The following is a 14,415-nucleotide window of genomic DNA, read 5'->3' as shown; positions in this document are numbered from 1 at the left end:
GGGGAAGGCTGAGAATCCCAATGCTGTTACAAACAATATGGTGGATTTGGACTAATAGATGCACAATCAGCTCTGCCTATATCTACTATCCACAATGGCCTTCTACCAGCTATATCATGAGCATGCTTGGCTCAGACAGCCTTGCACTCTTAGCAAGGATGAGAAGTTTACCAGCTAAGACATATTTTTGGAGCATAAGAAGTTGTATAGCTCTCTGGATCAGTTTGATTGCATCCAGAGGCGGCCCTAGGTAATTTTCAATCGTAAGCAAACAGTATTTGCCCCCCACCCCAACCAATCATTGATATATATTTTCTGTTCGTCATGGGAGTTCTGTGTGCCATATTTGGTTCAATTCCATCATTGGTGGAGTTCAGAATGCTCTTTGATTGTAGGTGAACTATACATCCCAGTAACTACAACTCGCATATGCCAAGGTGTATTTTTCCCCAAGAGTGCCTCAAGAGCACCCCTGGGCAAAATCAACTATACTGCAAATGCTTACTTTGCGTAATGGGTTGAGCCGCCCCAGATTGCATCTCCCATTATGCTCAGCCAACAATGAGGAATGCTGTAAGCTGGGAATACAATATGAATCATGCTCCTGTTCTAGATCAATCTGTTATGCAGCTGCTCAATAGATTTCTAATTTGATATAACAGAACAATACTGGCAGCGCCCCTTTTAATATGGTGGGTTAGCAGAAGAAGTGTCAATAATGATGTGCCAATATAATAACAGATACTAATATAAGGGATTTCCAAGCTGAAGACCTCAATCTGTAATACACCACTGAATTGTAAATATGTGTGTATCTTCTATTGGCCAGGTGCAACTGATTTTTGACTGCTTTCATAGAACAGAGAGCTTTCCTGCTCTTAAGGAAATGTATACTTCTACATGAGAAACCAATAACAGCCAGGAGTTCAACAAAACAGTCCATTTTCCGTCCATTTGGTCTCGGTGACCTTAAGTACACTGAACACTGTGCTCCATTCTGGCCAATGAACACTAAGTATGGTAGGGTTGTGTCAGAACATTTCGCACTTATTGTTGAATGATCCCAGTAGGGATTAAATAGTATCATTATCTAAGTACTGTATGTCATTTTAAAATGATAAAAACAATGTGATTTCACAAAGGATATGATTCACAAAACCAGAACTTTCCTTAGTCTTCTATTTTACAGTCCCCCCTAAGCATTTTCCAAATTTAAATCTACTCTAGAGGGTCTTATTCATTGCAGTTTGGAAAGAAAGAGATCAGCAGGGGGTTGGAATATTCAGTTTCCAACAGTGTCTGTATTGCCGGCAGAAGGTAGCCAGGAAGGTCACTTAGATACAGGTATGAAAAATGCATTTTGTCAAAGCTGTGTCTTGCTCATTCCATGAAATAAGAATAGATCACGTTAAGCCAGGCTCAACTGTCTTTACAAGAGACTGAAGTGGCTTACATTCAGGGAGGATTAAATAACTAGTAAATGGGTTTTATTTTATACCAATGGTTGGAGAGAAGAGAAAAATGAGTGACTGTACAAACACCTTTAAGGGGGAGAGGTAAACAGACAAACTGATGCTATGGGGTTTTCCCACTTTGAAGCTACTTTGGTAAATGCACCACTGAAATGAAATGAAAAGAAAATAAGTTTTAGATAACCAAGAGCTGGACAGTGTAACTGGGTTATACTAATTGTCTATTTTGAAATGTCTACAATATAACACAAACATTTATATAAAACCATATTTAATATACAACAAACTTCCACCACATAAACACATTTTATAAACATATTATAGTTCCAATTACAGATTTTCATAAAAACATTTTCATATCAAGAATCTTAATACAGAATGATTTATTTCTATGTCAAAATACATTTACAGTGTAAATTGTCTGTAGAAAAAAGATACAGAGAAATGGAGTTTGCTGGTATTTAATCCAAGAGTAGAAACTTCTCTTATTTCTTTATTTCATGTTCTGTTTTAAAACATTATCTAAAATGATGAATCAAAGGGTAATTTGCTTTGGTTTTATCCAAAGCTCCAAAAAGCAGGAAAAAGTAATGATATTTGCCTTGTTTCCAGGGCATCATAGATGGACACAGAATAGCACTATGCTCAAGCTATTCTGGTCAGAGCCATGAGCCATGTTTACATGGAAAGACATAATATTTCTGGAAAAAAATGTGGTTGCCCCACAAGATGTAGAGCAGAGCCCTTTCTTATATACATAAAACTGGCTGAGGGGGAAATCCACATAAAAACACATATAAAGATTGATCACACAGTTTTATTACAATCTTGTGAGCAATTGTATCAAGTGATTCCTTTATTTGAGATATTTTCCCAATGGTGAAAAAAAGAAAAAGAGAGAAGAGACATTGGAGTGGACTGTTTTTTTCAACCCTGAGCATTTAACACTGCATATCAAGTACTGTAGTTAAGAAGCTGGTTAAGAATGTAGCACTAGCACAAGTAAATGATATTAATCCTCTAGGTGATCAGGTTTTTACAAAAAAAATACATAGTTTTCAATAAATAATGCTTAACTTTACAACTTTGATACAGCAATGTCATACACTGTTTTGACACATACTAAACTCTGCATGCTATATAGTCTACTAGAAGACAAAACTCTGCCATGCATTTTCTTTTTTTCCTAGTGCTAGAAAATACTTTTTGTCCTCCAGTGCATTGCCTCAAGCAAACCTTACTCGTCCTTCCCCCCCTTCTTACAGCAATAGGCCCGTGCACTGGCATGCAAAAACCTTTAAGAAGGTCTCCCCCCCAACACCACCATCATTCAGACTTCTAATCAAAGTACTTTTCAGCGTTCCTCCCTCCCCAGGTATGGAGCGGTTATGAAAAAAACTACATTTCATGTGGCCTTTGAAAACTCTTTTTTTCTTATTTTGCAATTACACATTTTTTAAAAAGTGTCATGCTGGAAACAAACCTGTTCTAAAAGACATTCAGTTTACTCCACCTGTGGCCATCATGCATCATCTCATAAATGTTGTAACCATCAAGATTCCCACACTGGTACAATTGGCCTCCGAACTTAAAACAGCCCACCAGGAAAAAAAAGAAGTAAAAAAGAAAGGCAAAGCATTATGTTGACTCCAAACTTCCAATATATGTACAACATTAAAACCCAGAAATTGTAAAATAAACAGCAATGGTGCTAAGGTGTATTTCCTGGGCTAACCAGGAGTTGAGGCAAGCTGGGTGTGAAGATAAGTTATGCAGGACTATGGAAAGAAACAGTGAGAATGGAGTTCCTGGGCTAGAATGTATAACATCATCAAATTTCACCCCTGAAAGATAAAATACTATGGATGCAAATCCCAACCTTTGTTGAAAAGGGAGGAGAGAATCTACTCCCATTGAGGTACTTAGAAGTTCCATTGAAATTAATGGGACCTAATAAATCAGTACATCCTGATTTCTTGAAAGCATACTTAATAAAGAGTCCATTTAGAATATGCATCTTACACATTTGGGAAATATCTGAGTATAGAAAAGCATTCTAACAAAACCAAACCAAGAGGTGTGTGTGATGATGTGATGAAGACAGGGAACTCCATTTTCATATTTCCAGGTTGTCTGTGCATCCTTGAGAACCACCAACCCCCTTATTGGCCATAGTGATTTAGGGGCTGCTTATATTCATAGAAGTCATTCCTGTGAAATTGCTGTTCATCATAATTTCCTAGGAGACATTGCAATGATCCTAGCTCTGCACTGGCATCACTATTGGGTCTTTCTAGGAGGATCAATACCCAATTCAGGTATTACTTCTATACATGAAATATTATGGACTTTTACTTCCCTTTTTGTAAGTCATTCTACACTTTCTGCACATTTGTGCTTTATACTGAATATAAAAATAGGCTTTTAAAACTCTGTTTACTTTTAAACTCACTAAAAAACTACTTGCTTGTGAAATTCTCTTAAAAATTCACTGCATCCATGAAGGGAGGGTAAAAATCAAGTAGGCAGTTAATTGCTATAGGTAGTGTGTGGGGAAGAAGTGGGAGAGGAATGCCCACAAGTGGTGTGGGAGGGGAGATAAAAAAGATTGGGTGTCTACAAATTTGGTGAAATATAAGGATAGATGAATGGAAGGATTTTCTCCTTAGTTCCTGTAACTACTGAAGATTAAGGGGTGGGGCTGTGAGAAACAATCAAGTTTTCAACCTATTGGAGAATCAAGGCCCAACATTTTAAAATGTTGAAAAATACAAATCAAATTAAACAAAGGTGTTTTTTTTTATTTTTCTAAGAAGTGCAGGATGAGGATCTTACCAGGCCACGGAATAGGGGTGTGTAACAAAGGTGGAGATATAGAACAAAGAGAGTTCTGAGACTACTAAAGACCAATATAAGTCTGTGGTGTCTGATTTCACATTCAATAGATTCGTGTAACTACACTTTTAAACCAATATACATTGGTATGAATGGCCATTAAGGCCTCATAGGTTCAAATCACTTTCTATAGACACTACACTAGGAAAAAGTTACCTTTTGCATGTATGGACATCTATATTTAGAGTAAATACACTTTTAAAAGACATTTTAATCAATCTTTCTATTTAATCTGTCATATATATTGCCCTTAAAGAATTAAACATTTTTGTGAGAATTAGATCTTCTAACATTAGAGAGGAAGTAGCCAGAAGGAAAGATATAAACTGGATTTCACCTTCCAAAAAAAGTGTCTTTAAATATCTTAGGTTGCTTTTTGAAATGGAATCCTGTCCAAGGTCAGGATATTTTCATATATTAAAAAAAGCTGACAATCATTAAAACATTTTGTTTTATGCACTTCAACAATGCATCCCCTCACTCAAGAGGAAGAAATGTGCTGAGGGACTCTTTAAAAAGGAGGAATGGGAAGAAGGTAGAGGTTCAACATGGGGAGGTAAACCTATTGTACAGGACAGCAGTCTGGAAAAAAAGACTTCAGGCACATTTACAAGGAAGAAGTTGTAATATAAATTCACTGTGGTCGTAAACATAAGATGCCATCATAAGCATGTTCCTTAGAAGTAAGTCCCATAAGTTAATTGAGTATTACTTCCTAGCAAGTATATTTAGGATTACAGCTCCAAGAACTGGAAAGGAATCTGCCCAATGAAAATTTTCAGTGACCTAAGGCATTGCTTCTCTCCCACTGTTAGTAGATATTTTGGCATCGATTTTAATGGCAGAGAAACTGTACAGTAGTTTAAATGAAATGAATTATTATTATTATATTATAAATCAAAAGAACTATTCAAATGAAATTTGTTCCCCTTCCTTGTATATTGCACCTTACATAGTATTTTGTCGTCCTTTCCACAAACCAAATGTAAGCAATTGTTTTACAACTTCTTTTGGAAATGTCATTTTGAATTCTGAATACCCACCCCTTGCCATCAAAAGTGGGTTCACTGTTCAACCTAAACATTTCCTTATCTAGATAAATTACATACAGAGAATCAGGCATTTCTCTCATTACACATAATGAGAGGGAAAAAAAGAGAGAATTAAATTTTAAACATTATTCCTGTCAGGAGTCCAGGCTACCCTGTATTAAATGCAATCAGTATATAACAAAATCAGCAACACATGCACACATTCAATCCACTGTGAGATCACTTTAAGAAGCAAGGCTGAATACATGACAGAAGTTTGGGAGAATGAAAACATTTTGGCTTGGTTTGGGCTCAACTGAAATTTGAATATATTCAGTCCATGAATTTAATGCTGTTCTAATGGGTCACCCTTCACCCTTGAGATGTCTTGACTACAATCCTCAGCAAAGATTCTGAGGATGATGGAACTTAGTAGTTCGCAACCTAGATGTTTTGGCCTACAACTCCTCAAAATCCCAGCCAGTTTACCAGCTGCTAGGATTTTTGGGAGTTGAAAGACAAAACATCTGATGATCCACAGGTTGAGAACCACTCTAATAAAACATCTAAGGTGGGAAAACTGGATTAAACCCCATAGAAATGTGTCAGTATTCTTTCTGAATGAGCATATTTGTGAATGCACTGTCAATTGCAGAAGAAACTTAAGTCTCTTTCCCTGCCAATTACTTGCTCTTTTTTTATAAACACATAAAAATAACTGTCAACCAGTAACACATTAATTTAAAATGCCAGAATTGACAATTCAAGAATCTTTCTTATATTGACTGACTATAGATTCGATTCTGTCCTAAAACCAACCATAATTTCTCATAGAGGCTTAACATAAAGGCTTAACATAATGCAAGATACAACCCCAAAAGTTTTGAAGTATGCTGTAATCTTTTAATCCAGAAAAGCTTTAAACCAAGCAGGTTTTTTTAAAAAAAGAATAATGGTAGGACTTAATGTGAGGGTATGTTTTTTTTGCAACCAGTTTTCATCGACTAATCTAAAAACTGATCTCTCACATCTCAATTTCCACATGATCAAACAAATCCAATGTTAAGTGTTTTATTTTACTTCTGTCATGTAAATATGCCATGCAGAATGCTTTCCCTCAGCCAGTGTATCCTGTGATTCTCCATGTGAACTGTCCTTCTAAACAACAAGCAACCTGATCAAAATTATACAGACACAAAAGTAAATCCAATTGATTTGATCAGGCTTTACCTTCAAGCAAGGGTAATAATGCTGACTCTAGCAGAGATTTCTCTGACTTGCTCTAAAAAAAAATCAGTGGGACTTAGTCCCAAATCCTCCAGAATCTAGATCAGGCATGAACAAACTCCAGCCCTCCAGGTGTTTTGGACTTGAACTCCCACCATTCCTAATAGCCTACTGGGTGGATTGATGTGAGTTTTCTGGGCTGTATGGCCATGTTCCAGAAGCATTCTCTCTTGTTGTTTCACCCACATATGGCCTTGTTCCAGAAGCATCATCTCCTGATGTTTCACCCACATATATGACAGGCATCCTCAGAGGTTGAGGGGTCTGTTGGAAATTAGGTAAGTTGGGTTTAGATATCTGTGGAATGTCCAAGGTTGGAGAAAGAACTCTTGTTTGCTTGAGGCGGATGTGAATGTTGCAATTGGCCACCTTGATTAGCATTTAATGGCCTTGCAGCTTCAAAGCCTGGCTGGTTTATAGTCTGTTGGAGACTAGGCGAGATTCCTACTGGCTATTAGGAATTGTGGAGGTTGGAGTCCAAAACAGCTGGAGGGCCAAAGTTTGCCCATGCCTGATCTAGAGTAATCAAGATTAGGATGGATAAGGAAGTAGTCTATCCACTGGACTGACAAACTCTACACCTGATTTATAAGGGAACCAAAACAAATAGATGGCCCTCCACCATTGTGCCTAAGTCTACTTACAACCTTCATCAGCTCCCTACCCCAAATGGGTAAGACTGAAATGGGATCACATTTCGTTTTTTGTAAAAGAGCACATTTTGGCTTATGAAAATAAAATAAAAAAATAACCGCAGCAGAAGCTCAGCTGCCCTGTCCCTAATGCCAGCTTGCCTGAGGCCGCCCATTTCTGGGGCCCAGGCTTCAGTAAAGAGAAGGGAACCCGAGCATCTCTCATTGGTCAAGCGGCTCTGGTGCTGATGGAGGAGCAAGGGACGCCTGATTAAGGCAAAGAAGGCGCAACCCTCCTCTCGCTTTCTCTCCAGAGCACCTTCTGCGACTCCAGGCTGAGAGAGCAGGAAAGAAAACAACCCACTGCTGTGGCTGCTGCTGCCCTGGAGTGCTTTACAGTACCAGTAAAAACTACATTGGAAAAGAGGAAAGGCGGGGATGGAGAAGGCGGCGATGGTGGCACCACACTGGAAGCAACACATTCCAACCAACAGACTAAAGAAACCCGGCTCTTGGAAGGGAAGGTGGGAGGGAGAGGGTGATAAATGAGGGGAAAAGAAAGGCATCCGCAGCCTTCTTCCCGCTGAAGAGAGAGAAAGAGGAAAAAAAGCCCCCTCTCTCCCTCCTTCCCTTCAGAGGCAGACGGAGGGGGAAGGGCGCGCAGATGGAGGGATGTTCCCAGGGCCCAGCATCCTTTCAACCCCAGGCGTGCGCGCGCACACACGCATATACATTGCACGCGCCGCCCGCCTGCCTTGCCCCCTCCCTCCGGACAGCGCGCGCGGGGGCGCGTTCACGACGTGACCCTCATCCTCTCCAAAGAGAGAAAAAGCGCGGACTCGGCTAAAGCTCGGGGAGGAGTCCTTGTCGTGCGCTTTCCCCACTTATTTCCCCCTCAATAAAAACAACAACAACAACCTGCTTATTGAAATATGCTGTCTCCAAAACACCGAATGTATTCACGTTATCGAACTATCTGAAAGGATGGCCAGGCTACAGTTGGGTCTCTTCATGCAATAGTGCCGCCGCTCCCCCTCCTCCCGCTTATTGAGCGCGCGGACGGACACACATGGTCAAGACACACCCCCTTCGCGGCGCAGAGCGGGGCCCATTTCGCTCCCTCTAACGCACAGAGAGACACAGCCATGACGCCGTCCCACAGAGACTCAAGACCCTTCCACACAGCCCTATATCCCAGAATATCAAGGCAGAAAACCCCATATTATCTATGGACTCAGATAATCCAGTTCAAAGCAGGATTTTTTATATATATAACCCAGAATATCAAGGCCAAAAAAATCCCACAATATCTGCTTCGAACTGGGTTATGAGTCCACACTGTCATAGTGGATAATGTGGGATTTTATTCAGCTGTGTGGAAGGGGCCTGAGAGAGAGAGTGGGGGGAGGGCCCTTCCACGCAGCCATATAACAGAATGGCAAGGCAGAAAATCCCACAATATCTGTTTTGAACTAGAATATATGGCAGTGTGGACTCGGGCCCTTCCACACAGCTCTATATCCAAGAATATCAAGGCAGAAAATCCCACAATATCTGCTTTGAACTGGGTTATCTGAGTCCACATTGCCCTATATTTCAGTTGAAAGCAGATAATGTGGGATTTTCTTCAGCTGTGTGGAAAGGGGCCTGAGAGAGCGAGAAAAAAGAAACACTCGGATGTAGAATGCTCTCCCGCGCGCGCCTCAGCACACGCCCACCCGCGCGTGCACAGCTTTCTCTCTCACACACATACACACATATAGAAACATATACTCCGTCAGGGCCCAGAAACACAAAACTCCCCCACAATAATTGTTGCCTGCTTTCCCATCAATCCAAGCTTCAGTACAGGAAGCTGAGCCTTCTGACTTTAGTGCCGATACCTTCCCGCCAGCATCCCATGTTGGCCCTTGGGTACCTCACAACTGCAGAACGGATGCTTTAGGCCCCTTCCACACAGCTGGACAAAATCCCACATTTTCTGCTTTGAACTGGAATATATCACAGTGTGAAGATAGATAACCCAGTTGTGGGATTTCCTGCCTTGATATTCTGGGTTATAGGGCTGTGTGGAAGGGCCCAAAGACTGCCATGGCTCCGTGGAGTTGTAGTTTGGCAAGGCAGTGAGGACCTAAAGCCTCGTGAAACTACAAGTCACAGGATTCCCTGGTAGTTACAAGTGGTGTCAAACTGGATTCATTCTCAGGGCCCTTCCAGACAGCCATATAACCAGAATATCAAGGCAGATAATGCACAATATCTGCTTTGAACTGAGTTATCTGAGCCCAAACTGCCATATATTTTAGTTCAAAGCAGATAATGTGGGATGTTATTCAGCTGTGTGGAGGGGGCCTCAGACAGCACAGGAAGCACACCAAGGCACCCTCAAGCCAAGCCCTCAAGCCATTTTCCTCCCAAGAATCACCTCAGAGGAAGCTGAAAGGGGGCGAGAAAACATAATTGGAAACTGGGAGAGAGAGAGACAGACAGAAAAAGGAGGGAAAGAGCTATGAAAAGAAGAGGTCAGGGCCCTTCCACACAGCCCTATATCCCAGAATATCAAGACAGAAAATCCCACAATATCTGCTTTGAATTGGGTTCTCTGAATCCACACTCAGATGTGGGATATTCTGGGATATAAGGCTGTGTGCCCTTCAGAGTCTGCTGTGCCTCCAAGTCTCCCATTTCCCCCTCCTCACCCCCATTCAGCCCCTCAGCAACCCAATGGTGTTTCTTCTCTACAGACACTTAATAGCGAATTTAGTTTCTATCAGTTCCAGCTGATTTATTTTTTTATAAAAATTGTCAAGATACAGACTTTTGGCATTTTCTTTTCTTTCAAAAACAACAACAGGCAATGATGTTGACAGTGCACAAGTCTGTTTTTCTCCCCCTCCTTGCCATCCTTTGCTACAATATATGCAAATAGTCTGCACTTTTCAGATTTATATTGCACAAAATGAGAACCTTTTTCTTCTTCTTCTTTGACTATATGTGCCTTTCTTTTCCCTCCCATTTCATATCTTTTTTTTCTTCCAATGACAGAAAAGTTGAGAATCCAGTTTCATACCTTCCATCTGGGCCCCCATCCACATATCACAGCGTATGAGATACATAAATTCCTACTATAGTACAGTACATATACAATCTTTGAAACTAAGATAACAGCTCTGAGGTCTATATCACCATTTTCAATAAATCTTTACCTACAAATATTGAACAAATCTGAACTAGAACTGTACAAAAGAAAAAGTGTTTTGTTTCTTTTTTCTCTTTTTTTTAAACCACAAGGCCTTTAGATGCAAGGATTCTTTTTTTTTTCTTAAATCCTTTGAAAACCAGGACATAAACGTACCCATATAACTTGCATGCTAAAAACAAAGAGGAGAAAATAAAAAAATAATAATACAAAAAAATAAAAAATAAAAAATAAAAGGGAAGAAGTGCCTGAAAAGTCTTACTGAAAAAACACAGCAAGAATGTTCCCTTTCACTGTACAAAAATACGCCTGAAAATATATTAATTTTTAAAAAAGACTGAGGTCTGTTATGTATCAAAAATGTTTCAATACCTTTGTGTACTGAGGTCTAGGCTGTCTGGTATTCAATCAAGGAGGTATAAGGGAACAAGTTACCAAAAAAAATAAAGAGTTGGCAAGTAGAAATCACATTTGTCAAACCATAAACAATTTGATCTGAAAAGTAAACTCTGATCTTGTCAGTTCACAGTTTTGTTTTTGTAAGCGTTTGCACAGTCTGCATTTTTTATTTTATTTCATTTTTCTTGTCAAGCTCCCTGCAGCTTTGTTAAGAATCGGATGCATAGAAGACATCAGTTTTCTCCCTCCAAACAGACAAAAAAAATATTAAACAGTTGCAATGGTCCCTTTTAGTTAGACAAAAAAAAAACTCCTAGAAAGAACGGTCCATTAAAAAAAAACCTTTTTTGCAGGAGAAAAGATGAACATAAAGAGAGAAAAATCCACAAACCCCCTTGAGTAACAGTTGTGCTGCCAAAAGACTTCTTCTCCTTCTCCTCCTCCTTCCTGCAGACCATCTTCTTCCAGACTTCGATCACAAGACCCAAAAGCTTCACCAAACAAGCGCCTTCTTGTATCTCTTTTTTGAAGCCCCCAGTCCCATTTGCCTTTGTTTGTTTGTTTGTTTGTTTTCCTCCTGTTGTGATCTCCAATTCGAAAAGGGAAAAAAATTACAAAATCAGAAGAGAAAAAAAGGGGGAAAGGAAAAAAAAAAGAAGTAATATATATATATAAAATATCACAACTCCGGACTCGGTTGGGAACTAACTGCGAGGCAGAGGAAAAATAATAATAATAAGAAAGCCCAATACATTTTTGATCATGACTTCACTTCAACAACTCCACCGTTATTCTTTGATAAGCATCGTTTTTCCTTGACTATTTTTTCTCTTTTTTTTTCTCCACGTCCTTTCTTTTCCCCCTTTCTCTCTCTCTCTCTTTCTCTTGTCACGCCCCTCTCTTCTTCTCCATCTCCTGCTCCTTTGCCAATGCTCAGTAAGTGAAGACCAGGTCGGAAAAGTTGGCCTCCAGCCAGTCTCCGGCGATCATCTCGCTCAACTCGGGGGTGCAGTAATCGGGGAACTCGAAGTGGGAGCCCAGGCTGCCCTCGCTGAAGGAATCCAGGTCCTTATCCACCAGGGAGAGGGACAGGTTCCCCGCGGCCGAGCCCACCCCCAGCTCCGAGGCGGCCTGGGCGTGCTGGGAGAAATTCAAGCTCAGGTCGAAGAGCAGGTCGTCGGCCTCCTCGCTGGAGGAAGAAGAGGTGGAGACGGACCGGGAGGAGGCCGGGGAGAGGCTGGGCGGCTGCGGGGCGCTCTTGGGCATGCTCTTGAAGCCGTAGTAGAGCCGGCTGGCGTGGGCTCCTCCGTGCGCCGCCGCCCCCGCCGCCACCACGCCTCCCTTGTGCACCTCTTCGTACAAGCTGGCGCCTTCGGTGGACTCCGCCGAGGAGCTCAGGGTCGGGCTGGCCGGCACTTTGGCCACGTTGTAGCGCCTCAGCTGCTGCTGGCTGTGGTGGTGGTGGTGGTGGTGGAGCGGCTCCTCCTCCTCCTCCTCCTCGTCCTCCTCCTGCTTGATCCGCAGCTGCAGGTCGTCGTCCTCCTCCTCCTCCTCGTCCTCCTCGTCCATGAAGACGCACTTGACCGCCTTGCCGCCCGCCTTGAGCGCCCCGAAGTAGTCCTCGCTCCCGTAGTCGCCTCCAGGGTGAGGAGCCAGCTTCGTCCCGGCTTTAGGAGGAGGAGAAGAGGAGGACGAGGAGGAGGTTTTCCCTTTGCTGCACTTCTTGGCGTTGCTCTTGGCGGCCTTGCTGCCCGCGTTGCTGCCCGCGTTGCTGCTCCCGCTGCTGCTCTTCTCCGGGCTGGGCTTGGCCGAGGAAGGGTCGATCTTGGGCTTTTTCCTCGGCCGGTACTTGTAGTCCGGGTAGTCGGCCATGTGCTTGAGGCGGAGGCGCTCGGCCTCGCGGATGAAGGGGATCTTCTCGCTGTCCTTGAGCATTTTCCAGCGCTTGCCCAGCCGCTTGGAGATCTCGGCGTTGTGCATGTCCGGCGACTGCTCCATGATCTTGCGCCGCTCGATCTTGGACCACACCATGAAGGCGTTCATGGGCCGCTTGATGTGGCCCGAGGCCGTCTTGCACCAGTCCGGGTCGCTCTCGTCCAGCGCCACGGGGCTGCAGGCCAGGAAGTCCCCTTCCTCCGTCTCCATCGCCTCCCGGGGCAGGTTGCCCTCCGCTTCGGCGCTCTCCGCTTGCTGGACCATGGCGGGCGGGTGGGGGAGAGAGAGGGAGCGAGCGCGCCTGGCAAGGCTTCTGTCCCAGCCCTTGTTCCCCTTCCCTTTCTCTCGCTCGCTCTCTCTTGCCTTTCTCTCCCAGCCAAGGCTCTCTTTCCCCTCCCCCTGCGAGAGCAGCAGCAGCAGCCGCCGGGACCCAGAGATGTCGCTGGATCACGCTCCCCCTTCTGCAAAAGTTGCGGCTCCTCTCCCAACTAGTTATCAGGGGCTGATATGGGTGACATCACTCTCGGGGACAGCCAATGGCCGGGCTGCGGCTCCTCCCCTGGCCACGCCCCCTTCCCCCCTCCTCCTCCGTTCCACACCCCCTCCCCACATGCCTGCCGACACACCCCCTTCTCGCGCGCGCCTTTGCAAAGGACCGGGAGAGAGAGAGAGAGAGAGCGCGCGCGCCTTTGCAAAGCAAAGGGGGATGGGGTCGTCTTCTGAAACAGCCCCCTTCTCTCTCTCTCTCTCACTCTCTCTCTTCCTCCCCCCCCCCCCCCCCACCACCACTCGTCCTTCTGGCCTTTTATCTCGATCAAGTATTGAAGGTTCTCACTATTTTAGCCACTCAGAAATGGTTTGAAAACCAGCCCCACCACCCTGGCGCGTTCCTTCCTTTGCCTTTCCCGGTGCCACACTGGCCCCGAGCTCATTCATGCCCGTTTGCAGCCAAGCGCCTCCTCAGCCGCTCGTTTCTCTGAAAAAAAAGAGAAGCCTCTCACGGCTGTAGGTGGCGCTTTGGGACCGCTAGCTCCTGTCATTGTAGGGGGGTTGGGGTTGCGGGGAGGAGGGACAGCGCCGTTGTCTTTGGGCAGGACGAAAAATTATTAGCATTATTGTTATTATTATAGCCAGCCTCCAGGTTTGCGTATTGTTTGATTTCCTTCCTCTTTCCTCCCCCCCTGCTTTTCCACATCCTACGCCATCCCACCGCTACTGACCCCCTTTACACAAATATCAGGAAGGCTCTGCCTTTGAGAGGTTTGCATCTGTGGCAGGGATTTGAAAGCAACGATGGAGGTGTTGTTTCCTTGGGTGCACAGGAAGAAAAGTAATAATAATAATAATAATAATAATAATAATAATTATTATAATTATTATTATTACAATCCCACGTGACAGAAGGATTGAAGACAAACAACTGGGAAAGATGACATGATATGAGGATTTATTTATTTGTTTAGTACTACTACTACATTTATATACCACCCCTCTCAGCCCAAGGGTGACTTAGAGCGTTTTTGTTTTTGTTGTGTCAGGAGCGACCTGAGAAACTGCAAGTCACT

General features: G+C 43.2%; 1 protein-coding gene across 1 annotated transcript; it reads right to left on the bottom strand.

Moving 5' to 3' along the window:
• Window positions 1–1,838: 1,838 nt before the first annotated feature.
• SOX11 (SRY-box transcription factor 11) lies at window positions 1,839–13,352 on the bottom strand. Its single transcript, XM_067468484.1, has one exon. It carries the CDS (start codon window positions 13,112–13,114, stop codon window positions 11,849–11,851), a length of 1,266 nt encoding a protein of 421 aa, XP_067324585.1. The 5' UTR covers window positions 13,115–13,352; the 3' UTR covers window positions 1,839–11,848.
• Between the last annotated feature and the right edge of the window lie 1,063 nt (window positions 13,353–14,415).

The sequence above is a fragment of the Anolis sagrei genome, chromosome 1 (assembly GCF_037176765.1).
Source record: "Anolis sagrei isolate rAnoSag1 chromosome 1, rAnoSag1.mat, whole genome shotgun sequence".
In the NCBI taxonomy this organism is placed as follows: domain Eukaryota; kingdom Metazoa; phylum Chordata; class Lepidosauria; order Squamata; family Dactyloidae; genus Anolis; species Anolis sagrei.
Note: the sequence above shows the minus strand (reverse complement) of the source record. Positions and strands in the feature narration are given on the sequence as shown.